At 37.7% G+C, this 24,476-nt stretch overlaps 2 protein-coding genes across 2 annotated transcripts in view; one reads left to right on the top strand and one right to left on the bottom strand.

The window, feature by feature from the left end:
* The window catches only part of mcf2la (mcf.2 cell line derived transforming sequence-like a), a 72,349-nt gene extending 71,474 nt beyond the window's left edge, over nt 1-875 (bottom strand). Inside the window, exon 1 of the mRNA XM_038277136.1 lies at nt 794-875. Within this exon, the coding sequence (XP_038133064.1) occupies nt 794-860 (67 nt within the window). The 5' untranslated portion in view covers nt 861-875. The remainder of the gene's footprint in view (nt 1-793) is intronic.
* A 3,531-nt stretch (nt 876-4,406) lies between these two features.
* LOC119778334 (radixin-like) lies at nt 4,407-21,693 on the top strand. Its single transcript, XM_038277549.1, has 15 exons — nt 4,407-4,598; nt 7,921-8,001; nt 13,139-13,222; nt 14,112-14,207; nt 14,855-14,977; nt 15,102-15,253; nt 16,032-16,115; nt 16,313-16,459; nt 17,159-17,255; nt 17,334-17,497; nt 17,623-17,753; nt 17,913-18,073; nt 18,153-18,245; nt 19,042-19,278; nt 20,169-21,693. The coding sequence occupies exons 2-15, from the start codon at nt 7,990-7,992 to the stop codon at nt 20,331-20,333; spliced, it is 1,746 nt and encodes a 581-aa protein (XP_038133477.1). The 5' UTR covers nt 4,407-4,598; nt 7,921-7,989; the 3' UTR covers nt 20,334-21,693.
* The last annotated feature ends 2,783 nt before the right edge of the window (nt 21,694-24,476 follow it).

The raw sequence follows: 24,476 nt of genomic DNA on the forward strand, positions 1-24,476 counted from the left end.
TAAAAAATTGACAGGACATTACAGATTAGTGATTTATAACTCTGAATGTCCTTATTTTTTGACAATCTTCTTGCCCTCCATATGTTTCATTTGTTTCAGTATTGTTTTAACATATATGGGTACAAAAGTTTATTTATTCTAGAAATCCCTTAATCTATATAGGGCCAGAATTATATGAGCAAAGTAAAAAAAAAAAACATGCAAATAAGATTGATATGTGATAGTAAACTTGATTATTGTTGATGTTGATAACAATAAAAAAGCCGTTTCTTTAAACTAACCACCTTCAACTTTCTCTGAGATTCACCAATGACTACAGTTTATAATGAAAATAGTTTCTGAGGATAAGTATGTTAGGCGTAGTGGAGCTGACAGTATGGAGGCAAACAATTATAGACCAACTATCAAGAAAAATGGTGGCAGCATCATGCTGAGGGCTCCTTTCACTCCCTGCGCTACAGAGCTAAAACAATTCATCCTCAATGCATTTAAAATTGGGCATCAACTTAGGCTTGACTTAAACGTCCAACTGGAACTTCATTTTTAGTTTTACAATATTAAATCAACCTCTTAACTCTTTTATTTACGCAGACCATAACACAGTAATTATACTTCTGTATCCAAAGGCTTCAGACAGCCTAACTAAATATGGAAAAATGAAATGTGGGAGTGAATTAGAAATTGCATTTTTATGTTATTTGCCTTCATCATATTTCTATACATGTGTGAGGCTAAAACCTATATTTGAATAGTGAAGTGCAAAATAGTGTCAGAAATCGACGGAGCTCCTTACTGGTGGTTGTCGACAACACCTCAGCCGTCTCGTCCACTTCTTCTGCCAAAGATGCCTTTTGTCCCATATTTACTGAATGAAGAAAAAAAAAAGTAAAATAAAATGGAAACTCTCTTTCTACTTCACATGCGAGTCAGAGCTTCTAGCAGTGCAATAGATAAACAAGTGCAGTAAGTCTCAGATGTTTGAGGGTTCTGCAGGAGGACAGCTCAGGTGAAACTGCTCAGAACGAAGTAAATGAGAAAAAGAAACAGAAGGATTTTTATTTCGATCAGCTGAACACAGCGAGGGAGGGGGAGGAAGGAAGGGACACTGAAGACAGTTCTCTAATTGCATAACACATAACGAGCTCCATGGTTCTGTTCTCCTACCCGTGTTAACGACATTAGAGCTGCTAATTTGATCCACTCAGATGGGTCTTAGTTTACACTAGCATTTTGGACACGTGTGATCATCTCAGGCTTTCATATAGAACAAAACATGATGAAAACTGGCCAAAAAAAAACAACACTAAGCGTTTTTGTCCAAATCCTAAATACTATTCAGTTAGTTTTACCTTTAATGATGGGTGATGGGGGGGGCTTTATCGCATGAACCTGATGAATTCTGGTAAGAAAAATCAGCCCAAATTTGTTCAATTCTCTATTCAATTATCCCCACAGAGGCCCCTTTCATTGCTTTGACAATACAGCAGCAGGCTTGCAGTCATATGGACCCAGATCTTGTGACGTGGTGATATGCCAGTCTAAATACAGACCAAGGAGGGCGAGCTCTGTGTGCAAACACAATGTGACACATCTAACAGCCAAGTATTTTAGATGTGGCCAAAGGAGGAGGATGATGGGGGGAGTCCAGAGGATGCGGAAATGGAGGCATCAGCAGATTTCAAATGTGCGTGTTTTCCAGAAAAGGGAAACAAACTCACTTTTGGTTTCAGTTTGGCACCGTGACAACTGTTTGTCTTGAGGGATTCGGAGTGCTTGTGTCAGCGAGGAAACTTCTTGATCTGTTCGTTCAAAGAGAATACGCACAAAGTATGTCAAAACAAGAACAAAACTCAAAAGAAGACATGGATACTGTCCAGTTGATGTTTCCTGCATAGTTAATAAACTGTATTAAATCAGTCACTCAAAAAATATATATATATCTTGAGATAGAGAAGTTATTATTTTTTACTAAATTTAATAAATATGACTTAAAACCAATAAAAAAAGAACATCAATGATTAGTAAAAAGTTCAATACCTGGTTCGACAGTGTAACCAAATAGGTCATCCATCAAAAATGGAGTTCTAGTCTATTTAAAATGTTAAGTGCTTGTTTAATCAGAGACACAGGCTCTCTGCTGCCAACGTCGTGCAGGTGAAACCTGAGTTTCTTTTTCCACCTACTCACTGCCAGCTTTTCTTATCGTTGAGGGGAACAAATTGTGTGAACATCTGCAGCAATATGTATACTTTGCTTTTAGCATTATAAGGACAATAAAGGAAAGATAGTGATTAAAAGTTGAGTGGAAGGAAAAAGTGTAAAAGCAACGGGAACATCTGGATCCCTGACGGATTAGAAAAGCATAACCCATTTAAAGCAAAGCTTTATCTGTCTGAAAAGGGTTTCAGACAACCAGATATATTTACATTGATAGCAAATCATTCATAATATTTAATCTGTGAAATTTAAAATAAAATATCTTTTATTCATGCTGAAACATATGAAGGGTCTGTATAGTTATTTATTTTTCCAGCTGATCCACCATCAGTAATAGTGCACAGACCATCTTCACAGAGGCTGCTTGGTGACACATGTTGCATGGTAATTGGTTTGGAAGGACATATGCTCAGACATATCGAGGACATCAGCTGCAACTGTTGCATTTCTTAAGCAAACCCTGAAAAGGGAAACAACATTGGAAGTGTTTTCAAGTTGGCTCTCATGATCTAAACCACAAGTGTCTATGTAGTGCTGTTGAGAAGTGATGAGAAACAAGAGCCAACCGTTCAGAGGGCTTTATTAAAGCTCCAGCCTTCTGCATTGATGCAGTGATTTATATAAAACGAGAATTTAGGATTTTCATTAGCTGGAAGCCATAGTTATCACAAATTACCAGAAATAAATGCTTGAAACGTTGTAGTCTGTATCTAATCAAGCATTACCTTTGTTTTTATTTTTTATTTTTTTGGACCAGATTGTTAAAATATGTTTACTTTAAATTTACCCTGAATATTGGAATGAATAAAGATGAACATTTAGGCAAACAGAAAGTCATTGATTTATCTTCTATATTAATAACGTATTGACCCTCTCCAACAGTTTGTGCAACCAAACATGAAATCACTTTGCTACATTATGAATAAAAAAATCTAACGTTTTGATTTTAAAGAACAATATTTATGATGATCAAAAGGTTTTCTTCAACTTACCTGTTTGTTTTAGTAGTCCACAGCTCCTCCTCCTCCTCAATTAGCCAAATAGTTGGATCCAGCTGCCTCTACTTTATTGATTAAATGTATTTCCTAGTGTGTGCTTTTAGTTTTTGCCATATAATTTCAGTAATTAAAAACGTGCAGATTTTTTAAATATGTTATGCAGGGTTATAATTGTGAAAATGGTGCTGGAACATTGCAATTAATTTGCAGCTTGAGTTTGCTGTTATATACACCTCACAACCAGCAGGTGTCAGTAGAGAGCTATTAAGGCGGAAACCTTTAACTCATGTAGATTTCAGTGGTTAGAGTTTCCATATTTATCCTGACAGGCATTCTGAGCCATCAGCTTTTTTCTCTCTGGCATTTTGTTTAAGGAAAAAAAAATACAACATTTACCCAAGTGTCTCTAAAAAAAAAATAAAATAAAAGCCGCAAAAAAAAATAAAAAATAAAAATAAAATAAAAAGGAGAGAAAAAGTAGTAAGGAGGGATGGGCTGATTTATGCAACTTTTGGACGGGAAAAGGGATTTAATATAAAAATGCAATAGGTTCTATACTATTTTTTTGTAATTTATTTATATTTATATATATATATATATATATATATATATATATATATATATATATATATATATATATATATATATATATATATATATATATATATATATGTGATTATATATATATCAGATGAGATAATGGGATTTCGACAAACTTAGCATTTAATTAAATTCTAAACTCGGTTTAAGAGTGTAAACTCAACACAATTTACCCAACGATTCATGCAAAAAAATAATATAAATGCAGTAATTTTTCAGTTTTGCACTGATTAAATCGACTATACTGCACTCTACTGCATGCATCACTATTAGTCAGATGTCGCCTACTGACAGCCATATAACACGTCCCTTAACAAGTGTCAAGTTTCTAAAAAAGAAGACGTTGTCGGAAATGTTAAGAATTATACCTAAAAAATAAATAAAACAAACTATAACGTAAATGTCACAACTTCCAATTTAAAATACAATAAAAGTTAAAAGCATTTTTTTATTATTTTATTATAGACAGTTTAAATTCTAAATAGATACGTCGATTTTATGTAAAAACATTTTATTTTAAACAAAAAAGTATTTTCTCAGTTTATTGTGACAGGTCCGGATGAGGCTTTTATTTTTTAAAGCCAAAACCGGAAACCATCTCTCACTCAGTCCGCTTGACGCAGACACACCAAATCGCCTTATAATTGTTTAGACTTAAACGCTGCTCTCATGTCCTTGGATATTTAATTGTAGGAGACGAGAAAAATAACGGGAACCAAACTTATTCGTCGTGATTCATCGCTTTCCGCTCGGCTTTGAATTTCGAGGAGACACGTAGATCCCCGGTGAGTTTTCCTCTACCCTCAAAAAAAAAAAAAAAAAAAAGATGAGCTTCTCTTCAACTTTGATGGACTACTAACGGATGTCCTCGTGCTTGTGTGGTTTGCGTCTCACACGTTTAAATATTTTAAACCTAATATCTCTTCCTTGAACTACACAGAAATGCTTGGAAAAGTGGAGTTTAGTTGTATTTCGTTGCCGTTTTTAACGAGTTTCTGCATTTTTGTTGGCAAATGTGGCGGAACTTCACAGCCTCGGCTAGGCTCGTCCCGTTATGTGGGGCTACACCCACTAGCATGAAAATGTCAGACACCAAAGGCTCGGTTCTAGTGACTTTTAGGGCCGTGTGTTTGTACAGTCAACTCTTTATCGATTCAAAGAATGCTATATTTCTGTTTTTTTTTATCAACATTAATTATATTCGTGGTGTTATGCTAATGTCTGTCGGGCGGAGCAACAGTTGTCTTGCTGTTGCTTGAACTTGTGGTTAAATTTCAGTTTGAACGGAAGCCAAATCCGCGGGTAAATAGGTAAACTAGGTGGTTTCCTCGAGGCATATTAGTTTTCTCACAAATCGGTGTTTAGATCATCTAAATTATGAATTCAAATATTTTTTTTAATGGAACCCTCATAATTGTTTTAAGGGCTTATTTTATAGTTTACACTCGTAAATAAAGATGCTATCATATTGCTTTAATAAAGCCTAAAAAGATATGGTTGGCTATTTAAAAATACAGTGAGCATTTAGATGATCAATTAGAAGGTCAACCCTCCAGGATGCAGAGGCGTAGCCAGAACATTTTTATAAGGGTGGCCAGTGTACACTGAGAGGTGGCCGAAAATGGATAGGCACCAGAACCTCTGGGTCAATCTACCCTGTTCCAAAAGGGAAATTAACAAGCAAAACATCCATATTTTCTAAACAAAGACAAACTATACTTTCCTACAGCCTTTGCTAACAAGTAGATGCACATATTTGAACATCCATGCTTTTTAGATGAAAGGTAAAATTCAGGTTTGAGTTCTGGACCGAATATCTTTTCCATTGTCATTACTTACCTACTTTTATCAATAATCATCCTGAGATAAAATTGATATTTACAAGTACTAATATCTACATAAATTGATTATTTAATATGTTTTCAATAAAATAGTAATGTATCTATGATTTCACTAAAGACTCCTAGATGAATGCAGAGACACATAATTTTCTCTTTAGCACATAAAACACAAAATCTAGTTCTGAAAAAGAGCATGAAGTATGTACTTACCATCTTTAATGTTAGCATATTGATGTGCATAATTAACCACAGTGTTTTTGTTATCAAGTAATTATAAATATATGAAAAATGTGAAATTCTTTAAAATTCCACTTGATTATTAGGAATAAAACAATGGTAGGGGTGGCCAATGATTGGCTAAGGCCACCCCTGGCCCCTCATCTAGCTCCGCCTCTGCCAGGATGCACCAACCTTTAACTTACATACAGAGCTACAATATAATAGCTACAATAATTTGGATTCAATCATGTTTATGTGTTAGAATGCCTTATCTAATTTAATGCAAAAACTTAAAATATAGAAATAGAAACTCAATTTAGTTTATTTCTATAGCGCCAATTCACAACACACGTCATCTCAATGCACTTTACAGTTCACCAGATCATACAGTCAAATTGATTCAAAGTTTTGTATCTAAGGACAACCAGTTGATTGCATCGACTCATTGACTGGAATGCTCTCAGCATGCTTGTAGCGACAGTGGAGAGGAAAAACTCCCTTCTAACCGTAAGAAACATGCAGCAGAACCAGGCTCAGTGTAAGCTGCCATCTGCTGAGGAGGAGAGATGAGAAATCCCCCTACTTTGAGCTTACAACTACTCCCCCTACTCTGAGCTTACAACTTCACAAAACATTGAATGCTAATTTAAAAGTTATGAGTGTATGTGATAGAAAATATAAAACAGCTTACAGCTGACTAAGACAAAACATGAATCTTAAGAATAAATTCTTGTAGTTCCTTTCTTTACTTTTATCTAAATACTATTATACTAAATACTTTTGTGTTTTTGACTACTTCATTACACTGTTGTTGTTTTTTTTTAAAGCCTTAGGCATAATCTGCATAGTCTAACTTACTATTTAAATTTTTTTTTTAGTGCATTAGGTTCAAATGCTATAGGAAAATTTGTAACCTTATCAGAGCACAAGCGCACTGCTCTAACCTATAGGCCATTACTCCCTAGACACTTAGTTAAATGAGTTTTAATAATTTGAGGAATTGCAGAAGCAGCAAAGAATAAGTGGACTTATACAGACATCAAAACTGGTATCATGTGAAAATGATGCAACCTTCTTATTTAGGCAGGGTGTTAACACACCTATAAGCCTTTTTATGATATTTCATCTATGCTAAAGCCTGTAGAGACAGAGTATCCACCAGGAATCACGTCCATCTAGAAACACTTAAGATAAAAGCTTCAACTGTTTGAATTTGCTACCGATTTAAAGTCTTTAGCTCGTTTAGGTGTAGTGAATTTAACGAAAATGTCTCTGCTTTTCAAGAAAATAAGCTTTTAAGAGCGATTTGTTTGGCTGCTTTAAAAATGGTAGAATACATATTTTGAAATGTAAAGAAAAGGGGGCATTTTGTAGTGAGAAACTCCTAACTTACTTCCATGAAAAATAGGTTTTTCAATGTGAACGGGACTTTACTGTTTTAAATAATTATGTAATAAAAAAGTAAATAAAAAAACTTCAGGTTTCGTGCAATTGCGACAACGATTAACTGTAGACCCAACTAATGACTTATGTTAAGATATAATAAAGGATTTTTCTGGTCAGTAAGCACTTGTGTACACTACCCTTCTTTAAAACCTTCCTATGTAACTTAAAAGAGTATCAGATCCGTCACCAAATGAGTAATTTTGCTTAGAGTGACGCTTAATGGCAGTCCGAGCTTCCCTTAAACACAAGAGCTAACTAAGATCAAAGCTGTTGTCTGGGCAACAGAACAAAATATGAAACCTGACCATTGTTTCAGGGGGGAACCCCCTGGGTGTTACAAGTCTAGCACCCCTAGTGGCTAAATGTTGGTGTTTTAAGTGAGTGTTTGGTGGGTTTAACTATTTTCATATAATTTTGCAAAATTAAGACTAAAATTAGACTCCTCTTCCATGCAGTATGCTCAATAAAAACCGGTACATTCTCAGTGCAGAATCGGGAATTTGCGTTGAAAATCAAATGTAATGCTTGTTTCAAAACACAAATGCACATTCCCCATCGACTCGTGTTTTAAAAATAAATGTATTTTTTTTTTTATTTTAGGTTTGACTTCCGTCTGCTGACGGATTTATCCTCTCAGCTGTTGGGTGAAAGGAGGAGGGGAAGCAAACATGCCTAAACCGGTAAGATTGAGCAAAAGTGTGTTTTATGCTAAAGTTTCATTCCTTTATATGTAACTTCACTGAAGATACTCTGGTCTCTTGTTGTTGTGCTTAAAAGCTGTTTACTTAAAAGTACATATTAAGAATTTTAGAAGTGGGGGGATTCATGGTCATGCTTCCTTTTCCATTTAGACAACAGCCATAGTGTCTTTCAGAGTGCCAATCCCACTGGCCTTGCCGCAGCAACACAGCAGTCATTGTTGTTGAAAAGGGTAAAAGGAGAATGCCTGAGTCCTGGGATGTGAACTGCGCCAAAACAAAACCAATTTGATGCAGTCTTGTCTTGGGTCTCTGCTTCCCACAGTTGAGCGTCTTTATCCCCGTTAAACTTTGGTGTCCTTATTCTCAAGATCCCTTTTTGCACTTTGGTTTATCACACCTTCCCGATAAACCTAAATATTTGAAACGTGTTACTCTTTATTTATTTGATTCTAAACAAGTCTCAATTCCACATTCGTTCTGTGCACATAAGATTACAACTGGTTGAAGTTGGAGTAAGCTACAAGTGAGGCGCAACCATGTTCTTGCATTGTGGGAGGTGGCTTGGGCTTTAGGAAGATTTAAAGAGGAACAGACAAGCACTGATTTCCTCCTTCACTTCCTCTTTTCATTCTTCAGTCGATAACTTGCCACTGTCATAATCACCAGTAAGTAGAAAGATGCTGCTTTCCAGACAAACACGTCTCCATCATAATCATGATGAAGGATTGTTTTTAAAGGACTCTTTAACATTGTTTGGATGAACAATTAGTTTCCCCCTGAAACCAGAGTCGCAGCAGTGACTATTGACAGCTTCAGTTTCTGACTAAAAAAAGTCTAGAAGTATTATACAGAAGTCAAAAACACAGGAAAGAAGGGCCATGCCTCGTTAAAAGTCTCAATCTGCTGATTAAAAAAGAAAGCAGTAAATGAAGCCAGGGAGAGCAGAACAAACACCAGAGGCTGCAGACACACACTGTATCTAATTTATAAACTTATGAAAGGATTTTAAGGAATTTTTTAGCAATGGTGTGCCTCATGCCAAGGAACAATTAATTAAAATTGGGTAAGGGTCCAGATCATGTGTGAGTTTTAGCTATAAGTCACAATATGAGGCAAACTTAGCTGCTTGGCGGAGGCCTGTGCTCTCTGCTTTTCTAATATCTATTTTTTTTCTGATAAAGACTCAACAGTCGGGTTTTTCCTAGCTTGTCTTCCATTATGTGTCTAATTCTGGGCAACCAATTGTGATTTGGACAGATTAAATGTTTATTCTGGGGTTCTTCGATGGTAAAAATAGTTTGAATCCGAGTGAAAACAAGAACTTCCCGAATCATCCCCGTTTACGCATCAAACCTTGTCCTTGAACAGAAATGAAATAAAACAGAGTCAGACTGTTGTTGATTTGTTTATAAAGTATAAAATAGAGACAAACAAAAAAACAAATTTGTCATTGATGATTGATAAACTGAGCTGATTAAAATGAATTTAATCCCATCTATGGCTGAATGGCAGGTGCATTCCTAACCTCTGATATGTCAGTTTTAAGTAATAACATTAAACTAAAGTTTTTGTCTTAAAAATATTTTAACCCCGCCCCTTTGAAACTGGTCTAGAAAACAGAGAAGCCATTTGCTGCTAGCTAGCTGAAGGCTGTTTTCCTGTTTGCTGGGGAGGGGGCTGCCTGTGTACTTTCGGGGGCCCAGTTTAAGTCAACATCCTGGCTCTGTGGAAGTAAAAGAGCAGCTTGTAGACTGATCACCAGGCAACTGAAGGGCAGGGGGGGTCAGAAAGATGAGCTTTACAACCTAAGGAACCTCCAACCTGTAAAATAACTACCCTTCTTTAAAATAAGGGTCTTTATGTGACGCAGTGGTGGTCATCCCCTTTCTGGTCAGTGGGAGGATTCCCTCGCTGTGCTGTGAGGTTAATCAGAGGTACAGACAGTTGCTCTGAGCCTGGCAGCTCAGATTAGCAGCTCTGAACTGACTGCAGTTAGTGTGTGTTTGCTTTAAGACCTCTCAGCAAAGCTTCTCTAAACAGCTTACAGTGTCTAAACAGCTGCACGTTTAACAATGGTCAAATCAGAGTGAGAACTTACCTTTGCATCTGAAATGGAGAGCGAGGAATCTCATAGCTATGTTCACTGCACCCTGAGGTAGTGCTGCACACATTTCAGTAGAGAAGCGAAGTTCATAAAGAATATTCATTTGGAAGAGGATGTGGAGGGAACATTTTAAAGGCAAAATGAGTAAATGAGATGGGTCAAAGCTGGGTAAAAGTTTTTTCAATGGCTGTGGATTTACTATCAGGGTGAAGTGGGTTAATGCATTTGTCACGTTTTGCCTGTTGTCTGCCGCTCCTAATCAGTGTAGCAGTGTGTTGGCTTCCTCTGCTGTCTGTTTGTAATAAATAGAGATAGTTAACTGGGCCTGATCAGTAGATGGATCATGCCTAAAAAAAAATAAAGAATTTTGTTTTTAGGATTTTATTTGATGGTTTGTTCAATATGACATGGAGCCATCTTCAACATTTCTGCTAATAGTGTTAATCAGGACACTTTAAAGTTTCAGCTCAGTGATAGCTTTAAGTTTTAAATGAATAAAAACATTTTAAAAGTATTGTCTTTGATATCAATCTACTGTCTGAGAAATAATGTATTAAAAACACAGGTATCCCTATCGAGAAAGTATCTAGTTACATACAGAGGTGTATATACGATTTAAAGTAGCTCCCTTTCAAAGGGATGTTTTAGATCAGTTATGACATTTTGCAGCAATACAGTTTTATAACTTTTTTATTTTAAATATCAAATTTAAAAAAGCTTCTGGATTTATTATATTGTCATTATTAAAACAATAAATATTAATTGATTTTCTATTTTAAAGGGATTTAGGCAGAAGTCAGGGTTTACTGCTACTTTTAAACATTTGAAAACAATCATTAATAGTCAAAACTGTTTTCATTTTTGATATGACCCTCTAAGTCGATATAACACACAGGCTTACAAAAGTCAGCGCTCCAAGACGTGTCAGTTGTTGCCCTGTGTGATTAGCTGTCAGTCCCTCAGCATGTTGTTGCTGTCCCTCATCTCCTCCCCCCGTCTCTGTCTGCAAGAGAAACGGATTAACAGGCTGTCTGCTCCATACATGGGGCCTCCTCTTGGCCGTGTTAGTTTACTGCATTTCAGCAGACACACAGTACTTTACCACCAACACAGAGCATGAAGAGCGGAGCTCTGACAGTGTATTACCAAGAAGGCAGGGGGGGAAAAACGCAAGAAAAGGCTCAGTTGAGGCAGAAAGCTAAGATCAGACATGCATTCTGTTACTACCACCCTCCCAGGCACTGAGGACAGTGGACTGAACAGTATCTGTTGTGAATCACAGGAAGTTTTTGCTCACTCTGCAGTTCTTGACCTGCAGAGGTAGAACAGAACGTTGTTCTTCATGACGTTTGACTTAGTCAGTTGTTGTTTTAAAATGTAGAGGGGAAGATTATAAGAAGACTGTCTGAAATTCATGAATTAATGATCGCCTTTTGTTTATAATTGCTTGACTTGTGATTAAGGGTCACAATATTTTGTGGCACTGCCCTGATGAGGTAAAAAGTGACAATGACGTTTACTTCTTTGCATTTTTCTTGGGTGACTCAATGGTTGTGATCGGACTCCACATTTACAAATACTGCTCTGGAAAGATAGACCCATTTATAAAAGGTTTTCAGGACAGCAGTTGTATAAAGAAGTGGGATTCTTATTACTAAACTGCACACAGGACTGCATTTAATAATTTTCTTGGAATTTGTGAATGCTCCGTTTGCTTTTTTTAGTAGCTTTTAAATATCCCAATTTAACAATTTAAATGTAAAAATCAAAATCTAATCATGACAAGATGTTTATCACTATCTTGATGAATGATATGATAAACATCAATGAATAAGTTGCGTAACTCATTGAAGTAGTAGCTGCTAGTACTCAAATGTTACACATAGATTTGAAAGCTTTTACCAAATCTTATGCGATAAAATATTGTTTGAAATGTGATAAGGACTGTTAAAATGATTTTGGTTAAGTGAGTTTGGAAGTTTTTTGGGGTTTTAATTGAACAGAAAACTGATATCATGGATTAAAATGAGAGCAGAGAATTGTCAGATTACCATTCTTGAGGTTTTCTGTATCATTTCTATGGAGGCGAAGCAAATGTTACTACCTCAGCTTCTTCTCATGCAAAGGTAGCAGAACTCCAGAACTTCTCTCTTGCTTCCTGTTGCATTTTGGCGCCTAGATTGTAATTTTTTTCTTTTTCTTGCACTTTGAGTTTGCACTGCCTGCCTCTCAGCTTCCGCCCTACTAAGCGCCTCTCTGCATCTCGTGCTCTCAACCAGCTCTGGGCTACACACTGTAGTGCGTGCACGTAGGTGTGGGAGGAAGGATGTGAGATGCCTCTGAGGTCACCCGCCCTCATCAGCTGCTGCTAGTCCTTCTGCCATTGCAGCTTAGCAAGCGTCAGTCAGTGACTGATTTTTTTTATCGTATGCTCCCCCCAGTAGAGGTCGTCAGACCTCAGGCTGTGCAGCCTTCAATCAGTGTTCTTCCTTACAATGCTGGTGTTTTAAAAGTTGGATAAAAATGATTCTGCTGCACTTTGACATTGTTAACTGGTTAGAGATGCAGATGTCGGTATATCTGAACCTTAAACACAAATGTTTTTATGCATACTTTGAGGATCTAAACACTTAACCTCATTTTAATGTGCTAATGTGGAGATTTTTCAATAGGTTCATTTCAAGTAAATCTGGATTAACTGCTCTTTGCACTTTTTTTTTGCTTATTTTTGAAAATCAGAATAGAGATGTGAGGTGGAAGGTTAGAGGAATATCTTCGAGGGCAAAAACAGCTGTTAGTATTTCAATTTTTCCTTTATGAAAAAACCTGCAAGATGCGTTTTGTGTCATTCTTAGGTGGGAAAAAAATCTAAACAGGGGAGTCAAACACTTAAGAAAAATACACTTCAGAATCAAATAGGAAACTCCTGACTATTATTTTATTTTTTTTTATTTTTTTTGCAGTTATTGTTATAAACAAACAATAATCTTCCTATTTTGTTGTTTGAACCAGATCAATGTCCGTGTGACCACCATGGATGCAGAGCTGGAGTTTGCCATCCAGCCTAGCACCACAGGAAAACAGCTGTTTGACCAGGTGAGTCCAACTAATGTAAACCTGTGAAGGATATTGTGTGTGCACATAGTGATTGGTCCATTTCGGGAAACCCCAGCATATGGTGAATTTAATTAAATTACATTTATTCAGGTCGTTTCTCAATATGTGTATAATATGCACTCTAAGTTTGTCTAAGACGTGCTCGTGTAACGTCATCAGCCTCAGCCCTAGCACTGTTCCAATTCACAAGAACGGAGTCTGTGTGTTGTTCTGACCCCTCCCTCTTTACCCAGCATGCATCAGAGCAGACTTGTCCGTTCTCGAGGTTGACAGCTGTCCCAGTATGCACCGCGGCAGCAGCTTCCAGTGGAGCACTCAGAGCTCAGAGTATTATGTTAAAAGTTCACATTTCTGTTGCCGTTGTTCTCTAAAAGTACATTTTAAGATCATTTGAGTTGAGAAAACTATATTTTTAAGCTTTGCTATATGGCCCATTTACTGATTTTAGTGCGTAATTTACCAAAAAAAGTTTCAATGTTGAGAGAACGGTGGCTAACGGCAGCTAGCAAGGGCTAACATTAGCCCGTCTGCTACAGCCCTCTCTCGGCTTAGCAGTGTGTGAAGTTCATTTGAATTTAGGTTTATCTGACTGGTAATCATTATTCCTTGACTAAATGGAAAAAAGTCTATTAATAACAGGAAGTATGCACCTCCAGACGATCCGTGCGTGTGGTGACGTCACAGTTACGCTTCTGTTCCGGTTGATCCAGATTTATTCTGCATGCTCCCGCTTTCTCCGAGTTCATACTTTCCTGTGTTCTTGTCAAGAACATACTTGGCGAGAACACAAGTCTGTACTCGTGGTTTTTTGAATTAAGTAAAGGCCTTTATGAATTTCAAACTTTTTTTTTTTTTCCTTCTATTCCAGGTGGTGAAAACAGTGGGTTTGCGGGAGGTTTGGTTCTTCGGTCTACAGTATGTGGACAGTAAAGGTTACGTCACATGGCTAAAACTGAACAAAAAGGTTTGTTTTTAAATACACAGAAAATGTTTTTTCATATGTTCCTTTTGACTAGAAAAACTATTTTTCCAAAATCCATAATTAAGTTCACTAGTTCGATTGAGCTCCCTAACTTTTCATCTGCTGTTAGTCTTCACTGTTTACCTCTTACATTTGATAGATTTTTATTTTAGTAAAGAGGTTTGAATTTTCCTGCACCACTTGTTTGCCAGAAGTAAGACAGGAATGAAGAAAAAAAAACACTTCCTTTAGGAACAGAAATGTTAAGAAACATGTTTGTGTTGAATTACAGCAAACTCCCCTGCTTCATAACAGAGGCCACTCTAATTAACTAAGATGGAAACTATTTGTGTGTGTGAGAGAGAGGCAGCTGTCCACATATGCTGTGAGTTCAACCACGCTAGCAGGTGTCACTAGATATCAGAATGTCATGCGGCCTCATCACAGGCCACATTGTAAAACCGCTGTATTGAATGCTGGATTTCTTAAAGCGACAAATCTATTTCATTTTTATTTTCAGGTATAATCTGATTTTTATTTGTTTTGTTCCTTTAACTAGAATTATTTAAGATAGATGCAGGTATGAAGTGACCTGTTCGAATTCAAATCAGATGACCCTAATTTCTTTTGTCATTTTTTTTTTCCACCAGGTGACGCAGCAAGATGTGAAGAAAGAAAACCCTCTGCAGTTCAAGTTCAGAGCCAAGTTTTTCCCAGAGGATGTGTCTGAGGAACTGATCCAGGAGATCACACAGAGACTTTTCTTCTTACAGGTGAAATGCTCATTCTGTGGCCACTTGTCGATCATGTGCCTTTAAATGTGTGAATATATGGCTGAGGACAGGGAATCTGTAATCCAGCTGCTCTTTGTGCGATTGTTTCCGTTTGATCTTTTAGGTAAAAGAGGCCATTTTGAACGACGAAAACTATTGTCCTCCAGAGACGGCCGTCTTACTGGCTTCGTATGCTGTCCAGGCCAAGTATGGAGACTACAGCAAAGATGTTCATAAGCCTGGATACCTTACCCATGACAGACTGCTGCCTCAGAGGTATGAGAAGGCAACAAACTAACCCCAAATGACATGACATTACATCAATTCAGAGAACATAAGTGTTTAAAACCACCGGTTAGGAGGAATGGGGGAAGTGAGGGCCTGATAGGGCAGTGTGCCTGTGCTCTGAAAATGAATTTCTCCAGTGTGAGATTAATAACGTTCAATTATTTATACTCCATCATGTAGACCAAAGATCACAGCAGACACGTCAGGATAAAAGCAGTGTAGACAGATCTAAGCTAAGTTAGAGAATAAGTCGCTAATGCAGCTGGGAAAATCTGCACAGATTTGCCTTTTATTGAAGGTTTGTAAAGATAAATCTGTTTGGTTTGCCACTAGCCATGATGGTGACACAGCAAATATGTAGAAGAAGGTTCCTCCTTTCAAATGAGACCAATATTTATCTCTCTAGTTCAGTGGAACTCACTCTACGCCTCAGCCTTGATTGCAACTATATAGTAAAGCATGGTAGGAGCAGGGTCATGCTGTGGAGAGAACGCTGCTCTGATGATTTAGAATGAAGATTGGAATATTTTCTTTCAGTCTGTTGAATCAAAACCCTAATAATGATGCACAGAAGTTCGACTTCTGTTTTTACAGGATTCTTCAGCCACTTGCTTTCAGCTCTGAGAGCTGGACTCTTTTCTGGTTAAAGGAAGATCAAATGTTTTTCTTTCCCAGTTGGAGTACTGTATGATTTCCTCCTAAGGAAGCAATTTAAAGCCATTTGACATTCCTTCAGGTAAACGTCAGCGTCTGTGTGTTTCCTCAGGGTTCTGGAGCAGCACAAGCTGACAAAGGAGCAATGGGAGGACAGGATACAGACCTGGCATGAGGAACACAGAGGAATGCTCAGGTAGCGATTCAACTTTGTTTGCTTTCATAGACGTCTAGATCCTTGTTTGATCTGATTTCCCATGTAATGTTAGAATACCACAATTAGTCTCAGTTTGATTTAACGTTCCTCTACTTTTCTTTTTATTAATTTCATAAAACAGTCAGATTTAAGGGAAAACATTTCATAATAAAAACGTCCTCTCTTGTTTTTTCCAGAGAAGATTCAATGATGGAGTACTTAAAAATTGCCCAAGACTTGGAGATGTATGGAGTCAACTTTTTTGAGATCAAAAACAAGAAAGGCACGCAGCTATGGCTTGGTGTGGACGCACTCGGTCTAAACATCTATGAACACGAGGACAAGTAAGATGTCAACTAAATGTTTAAACCTGGACAAGTTTGGGGACAAATAGGTATCATATTGGTACAGGGAAGACTGTCTGAAATGATCTACTTAAACCAAATTATTTAATTAATGTTCATATTTTCCAATGATCAGTGCATCCTGATAAACAACCATACATTCATCTACATTCAAACATCTGTTAAAAATCAACTGGAAATGATTTGATTAAACATTTAAGCGTTAGAGCTGCTGTTTGGAGGGATTGGGAAAGAACAAAAGATTGCAATAACTGGAAGCTCGCAGCTTAATGTTTCCTAATTATAACGGTTGGTAGAAGTTTGTCAATACATGTCATCGCAACGACGTCTGCTGTTACACAACTCCGCTAAATATGGAGGAAGGAAAACTCGTTTTATTCTCTCCGGTCGGATTTGTTTTCCATTTATTAGAAAGAATGAATGGATTTAATCTGCAGGATTTCCTTTTAAATTCTATCTGCTATGCTTCGGTGTTTACTATCAAATATTCCTGCTTTAAACTTGCTTCATTGTGTAAGAATCAAGAAGTAAACAAAGATGGCGTCACATGAACAATTTTTTAAGATAATTCCTTCTTTATAAGCCCCTCAACCACTAAGTTGTGCTTATATTGGTGTAATCATTCATATGCAAACTGATGATTGATCTCTAACTGTAATATTGTCCCCCTCCTATCAGATTGACACCAAAGATTGGCTTCCCCTGGAGTGAGATCAGAAACATCTCCTTTAATGACAAGAAATTTGTCATCAAGCCTATTGACAAAAAAGCACCTGTGAGTACATTGGAAAATTAACCAATAAGTCACTTGCAGCATATTTCAAATGTTAAATGTTTCCCTATTGTTTTCAAGGACTTTGTATTTTACGCCCCCCGTCTGCGCATCAACAAGCGTATTTTAGCGTTGTGTATGGGTAACCACGAGTTGTACATGAGGAGAAGAAAACCAGACACCATCGAAGTGCAGCAGATGAAGGCTCAAGCGCGAGAAGAAAAGCACCACAAGCAGATGGAAAGGTGAGCGCGTGCCTGATGAAAACTGGTGCCGATCCTGTTAGGACTGCAGCTGTCAATAGATCCAAAATGTCGCATCTTTCTTAAATTGTTCAAGAACTAAAACCTCTACTTGTGGATGTTCTCAGAGACCAGCTGGAGAATGAAAAGAGGAAGCGAGAGCTTGCTGAGAAGGAGAAGGAAAGGATAGAGCGAGAGAAAGAGGAGCTCATGGAGCGGCTGCGGCAGATTGAAGAGCAGACAATGAAAGCTCAGAGAGGTTCCTATATTCTCTCTGTTTCATCAGTTTATCAGCTTTTCTATGCTGTTCAAAAACAACTAGTGATTTTTAAGATGTTCCCCGACCGTCCCATTGGTTAAACTTCTGTGGATGACTTTCCTGGAATACATTAGAGCAGACATCTTTACTCTCTGATAGAGCTTGAAGAGCAGACCCGCCGGGCTTTGGAGTTGGAGCAGGAAAGGCAGAGAGCCAAAGAGGAGGCTGAGAAGCTGGAGAGGGAGAGACGAGCAGCAGAGGAGGCCAAGGCGGAGCTGGCCAGGCAGGCTGCAGACCAGCAGAAAACCCAAGAGCAGCTGGTTTGTTTCCAGAGTTTAGCACATATTAAAAACTCTTCTGTTTGAACAGCGTCTAACGGTGGCCTCTCCTTTATCCCAGGCTGCAGAGCTGGCAGAATTCACAGCCAAGATCGCTCTCCTGGAAGAGGCTAAGAGGAAGAAGGAGGACGAGGCCATCGAGTGGCAGCACAAGGTACTGCAGTCGATAACACCTCGTTTCACTACCACTTATTGCATTCACCTCAGTCAAATACTTAATAACAATGTGTTTGTCAAACGTATTAAGAATATTTTATCTGTTGTTTTCACATGTATAACTCAGAATATTTCCCTTTACTGAGTTTATTATTATATGTTTACATATTTAATCCTTATAAAAACGCCTATCCATGCATTTGCGAGGAAGTTCTTCTTTTGGTTTATTGCTTAATCCAGTACAAAACAAGGATCCAAATTTGTTTTTCTCTTGATTAAAACATACCGAAAACATTAAAACTGAGGTAGGTACCTAACATTTATTTATGCGTAAAGCTGTACTCTGTAGTTCATCCATATAACCTTTAATGTGCTTGTCTGTCCCCCACCAATCACCTTATCCGTCTTATTGTCTGTCCGCCCACCTGCTTCTCCATCCATCAGCTTCAAAGCTCGAGGTTTATCTGGTTTAATTCAAAAAATGTGTATTACCTCCTAAGATTGTGCAGAAATCCACTGCAGTCACTTCTTCCCCTCCATGTAGAGTCTGCAGCACTTCCACCATGATCGTTAAACCTAAAGCTTTAAAGCTTAGATATCTGCTTTGCTGGTCAGACTTGTTTGTGTTTTACTGCAGACATTTGATTAACTTTGACTTATGTGTGACATTAATAGGAAAAAAATTGTCTAAATGCGAAGTGGGTATTATCTTAAATTTGCGAATCATGGTAACAAACGCCTAGAAAGGACTTGTAAGCCTCAAACTTCATAAATCCCCATTTCTCCACTTGCAGGCTCTGTCTGCTCAGGAGGACCTGGAAAAGACCAAGGAGGAGCTGAAGACTGCAGTGACACCAGTAGCCGCTCATCCCGGCGGTCACGCCGAGCATGAGCACGACGAGCAGGACGAGAACCACGCAGAGGCAAGCGCGGAGCTGTCCAACGAGGGCGTCAGCCAGCTGGACCTCCGCAGCGAAGAGGCTCGTGTCACCGAGTTCCAGAAGAACGAGAGGGTGAAGAAGCAGCTGCAGGTAAGCAGCCTGGGAGAAAGGGTTTGGAGGCGACTTCAAAAGGAGGAGGGGTCTGGGTAGAAAGCTGAAAGTAGTAATAAATCATTTATAAGAAAATTCAATGAAGCTACACCTCTAGTGTAACAAAAAAAACCTGCTTAGGTTCATTAAAAACATGATTTCCCACAAAAAGAAGTAACAAGAGGATATTATTTTCTAACAGCAGTTTTGTAACAAAGAAGAAACACGGGCCAAGCAATGGCAGATAAGGGTAAGAGAGGCACGCTTATCTGTCCGTCCGTCTGTATCCTCCTGCCTCTAACAGGAGGTGTGCTGGCTTAGACTGTAACGTGGCTTCAAATCACACAAAATATGGATTTATTCCTTCAGAGTTTATTAGACGCACTAGAAACCAGATATTTACATACACTGCAGCTAAAATCAAGTCCCCTTTTAACCTAAAATCATTTTACGTCTGTTGGATGGCCAAAATTATCCATTTTCTTTATACAGTGTATATAAGCATCTTGTTTCAGTTTAATCCAATTTGAAAAGTTATTAATAAGTGTAAAGCTTAACCAAAACAATAAGCAATTGTATATTTAAAATAAGAAAGGTACTCTTGCAACTGTAGTTCTGCTTCCCCAAAATACGTTGTACTATAGAAAGACCCGATAAATATTATTACTATCTGTTGCTTTTGTCTTCACTTTTGATGTGATGTTTTAGTGATAATTGTGATCAATGGACCAAATTCAATCTTTAAAAATAAAGCTCTTATAGTTCCTAAAGTCAAGTCAAAATGGAGCGCTAGCTTGGGGGGGAAAAACCACCGCTTCTTATCTGTCTTATTCATGTTTTGTTTCGTCCGTCTTTTGTGTCACACCCTCACCGTGTCTCCTCCTGTCCAGACTCTAAGCACCGAGCTGGCGGACGCCCGAGACGAGACCAAGAAGACGCAGAACGACGTGCTGCACGCCGAGAACATGAAGCAGGGCCGAGACAAGTACAAAACGCTGCGGCAAATCCGGCAGGGCAACACGAAGCAGCGCATCGACGAGTTCGAGTCCATGTGAAAACAGAGCCGCCTAGTTTCCCCTCTTCTTACCAAGGCAACCAGACAATGCCAAAGCTTCTTCACATAGAGCCGCTCAGAACAAACAATTTATCTGAAGGGGAAGAATAACTGTAAAACCAAATCTAGATTCTATTTTCTACCTGGCAATAGAAAGCTACCTTTTTTTTTGTTCTTATTGTCTTTAACACACGTTTGAAAAAACTTTAGTCAGATGTCAAGGTCCCTTTTTGTTCCTTTTTTGGGAATAATCCCCATGTATGGGGATGAACCGCGTTGTGATGGTTGTTAATTTAGCTTTGAATGTTACATCATGTCGAAACATATCAGATATTGGAGCTGAGTGAGACTTAACATTTGGGAGGTTCATGTGGAAGAAAAACAGCCGCAGTATTTTTTAATAGTTCACTTCCTGGTTGATCTAAACGGCAGTATTTAGAGCTTTTAAAAGGAAATCTTTTCTGTGAATGAATTGGAGCCACTTGTCAAGCAGCAGGTTTTGACGGTTGAATGTAACAGAGATTACAAAGGGAATTTTTTTTCTTATTGGGTTAACTAATCAGTTTGTGCCACTCAGCCGTCACCCTCGTGTTTAAAAGTATTATAAAGATAAGCTATATGGTTCTGTTGTAGTGCTGCTGTGGGGTTCCCAGTCATCGTTGAGGGTTTTCTATGCCTACCTGCTCACGAAGGATCCATTGGATGGTTTTAAGACGCCATAGCATCTCTGACTGGGGAGCGTATGAGTACTTCAGTCCCAGGGTGGGACGCATCTCTACCTCAGCGATAACAGCAGCGCTGGCTGAAAGTCAGACACTCGGAGTGCGTCCTGCCTTTTCACAGAAACAAACTAGTAATGTCGCTTTGTTGTTTTGGGTTACTATTGCAATATTCCCCCACCCCCTTCCAGTCTAACAATCACATTTAAAGTTTGAAACTATTTTTATTAACGTTAATATTTGTTTGTTTTATACCTGACAGCTGGTGTTGGTTCTTTGATTTTCTTTTGTGTGGAATATTCAGCCGCCTTTAGTGTTTTTTTTTTTTTGTTTTTTTTTCCCATAGCAGGTGGAAAGAAATGACCTCATTCTACCAGCTCCTGATTTTGAATCCTTTAAAAGAACAAAAAAATACCAAACAAAACTGGAAATTAGCCAAGTGTAGTAGTACGGGCTCTGCTGACATGTTCAGCTCGACTCAAAGAAGGTTTTATCTTTAGGGATGATGATCATGTCTGCTCTGGTACCAGCTGTCTTTTTTTTTTCTCCTTTCTGTTGTTCATGTTTGTATCCTTTAAGTTAGATGGGCGGCGGTGGATTATGGTCCATTTCTTTCTCACAAATAAAAGTTTTACATTTTAAGCTTGTCTGTTGTTTGTTTTCCTTTGCAGTCAGTATTCCTTAATACTTTTTATTAGTAAATCAATTTTTCAATTACTTGGTAAAGAAACTCAACTTAAAAACAAAGTAAAAAAATCCTTGTATCCTTATTCAGTTTAAATTTGTAATTGTAAATCTATTTTTAAATCCCCCCCATCCATACATAAATTGCAGCTCCATTACATTATGACTTTTTTTTTTTTTCCAAGTCCAGCACAAAAAAATCCACATTGGTGGGTATTTGGGCAGATTTAAAGGCAGGACTTCTAATGTTCCATAAATGGGGAAACAAACTGTAGGATGTGTTCTACAATAGACTGCAGTTCATCGTTAGATTATAGCTGGGTCACATAGCAATCACTCTGTCACACGTTGGATCTTTTTGTTCTCACTATTACTGTTGGAAAAAAGTTACATTTACATTTTGGTTTAACTGGTAATTGTCTCCTTGTGCATAGCACCTAAGAAACATGGGGCTCGAACCACACATTACATCACTGGCACCGTACAGTCACAAACCCTCTGCTCCACAACACCCTTCATACTTTTACATGGTCTCCTGGCGCACTTATCTTAGTTTCACAGCAAAATTAACGCTGCATAACACCATGAAACCCCATTTGAAACTCTGGATGAACCCTCAGACTTTATAGATCCACATCTATAACTCAAGCAAATTTATACCAAATAAGTTGAAGCATGTTTTTTTCCCACAAAGGTTTTATTGGCAATGTGCTAGGCAGAAATGTGATTTTGGCACAATGCAAAAAGTGCAAAACAGCTTTTTTCTGCTCATAAAAAGGAATCTGACTAGAGAAATATGCTGGTTTACATTATTGGAGACCTTCAGCATAAGAAAAAGACTTTGCACCTAAGATTTAGCTGCTGTTTCATTGAAATTTACCAGTAATATCACCAAACTGAATAGAAAATAAGAACATCCGACCCCTTGTTGGAAAGGTCTGAGCCTGTAGTTTCCAATGATGCCGACCATTAGGGGGTGGGGCTAAAACTGAACACCTGCTGTTGCGTTAGTCCCGCAGAGTCACACATGTGAGGTGGAATTTTAAATATAATTTTATTTGTTTACACAACTATAAAACAAAAAGTATTTGTGGAAAAAAAATTTTTTGAAGCATGTTTTAGAAATTTTCAAGCTCCATTTGAAAGGCGTGTGGAAGAAACACCATGTGACTGTGTTTTGGCCATTTCTATAAATAGATCAACATGAGCAGGTGTCATTTGGGACTCAAGGGGTTGATTTGGAGAACAATTACCAAAACTTTAGTAACGGCTTTGATACTTTATCTGGTTAATTTAGGCACTTTAAGTAGTTTTCTTCAGTTTGATCTAGTTTTTATGTGAAACAAAGAAAGAATCTGGATGCCTTTTTAGGGTGAAATACAAGATCCACTATCTAATTTTAGAAAAACCCTTAAGTTTGTTTAATGCATATCAGAGATGGGAAGTAACGAAGTACAAATACTTCGTTACTGTACTCAAGTAGATTTTTCTGATATTTTTACTTTACTTTACTACTTATTTTTATGGCGACTTTTTACTTCTACTCCTTACATTTTTAAACAAATATCTGTACTTTCTACTCCTTACATTTTAAAAAAATTGGCTCGTTACTTTAGTTTTGAATCATTTCAATTGAGTTACCGTTATTATTTTTCACGTCACTGTGCAAACGGAGCCGTTTTCCCCCTCTGTTCCCAAAGTGTAGCCGCTGTCTATCACGCACAGCGTCACATCCTTCACTACATTTCCCAGCATGCACCACAAACCGGCCATCATGGCGGCGGCAGTTCCAAACAATTCACCAGGTAATTTACACTAGTTCCGAAATCACAACGTCACCAGCGTAGCAAACTCTGAAGGTACCCACTGCGACAGCTTTAATATACATTCCGTAGTCGGTAATAAAACTTCCCAGTCAAATTACACATTCTCTTCCCTTAGTCCGTCAGCATACTGGTCCGTGTGGAAACACGTACCGCATCGGAGACAGTCTCTTATCCATTGTCCCAGGGCATTGAAAAAGACTATTAGGGGGCAGGGGTGTTAAGTGGGATTTCAATGAATGTAATAATTGTTTGCATGGTAATAAGTAGGTGAAATGGTAATGTTAGCATGGTTAAATTATTTCATTAATATGTATGTTTTTGTATGAATGATGCTATTGTCTGTATTTATTTTTCTACAATGTTTTTTTTTTAAATGAACTTTATTTAAACAAGGTGGGTAGAAACAAGTTAGGCAATAAGAACATTAGAATTCAAATTCTATAGAAGGCATAGTAGAGGCAGATTTCAGAATGAAAATACAAAGTAACTGATGAGGAAAATAAAAAAAGCGTGAGTAATGCTAATAATACAATAAAATAACATAAAGACAAGGGGATTCATATGTTAGGATTAATGTACATCAGTGGGCAGTTCCATTAGTATTTCAGTCAGGTATTTGTAAGATTCGATACATTCAAGAGATGTCAAATATAAATTAAATTCAGATAAAAAAAATACTAAAGATAGGGGAGGATCTCAAGACTCTCTGTTTATGAATAAAGAATTTTGCTAAACAAAAAATTAGGTTACAACAGAGTTCTATTGTTTTGTCTTTCAATAGTATTCCAAAAACTACCATATCTCTAGAAATAGAATTAGGGAGTGCAATTTTTGATTTGATCCATCTTTCTAAACAATTCCAAAATGTTTTAGTCTTACTGCATTCATAGAAGACATGGTCTATAGTTTCTACAT

The sequence above is a fragment of the Cyprinodon tularosa genome, unplaced genomic scaffold, assembly GCF_016077235.1.
Source record: "Cyprinodon tularosa strain WSP-4 unplaced genomic scaffold, ASM1607723v1 ctg1, whole genome shotgun sequence".
NCBI lineage: Eukaryota > Metazoa > Chordata > Actinopteri > Cyprinodontiformes > Cyprinodontidae > Cyprinodon > Cyprinodon tularosa.

Bases quoted from the DNA above. Each gene is read 5' to 3' on its own strand.
- LOC119778334 (XM_038277549.1), top strand. The intron at 14,208-14,854 runs GTTTGTTTTTAA...TTTTTCCACCAG, and splicing joins GGCTAAAACTGAACAAAAAG to GTGACGCAGCAAGATGTGAA. The intron at 16,116-16,312 runs GTAGCGATTCAA...TGTTTTTTCCAG, and splicing joins GAACACAGAGGAATGCTCAG to AGAAGATTCAATGATGGAGT.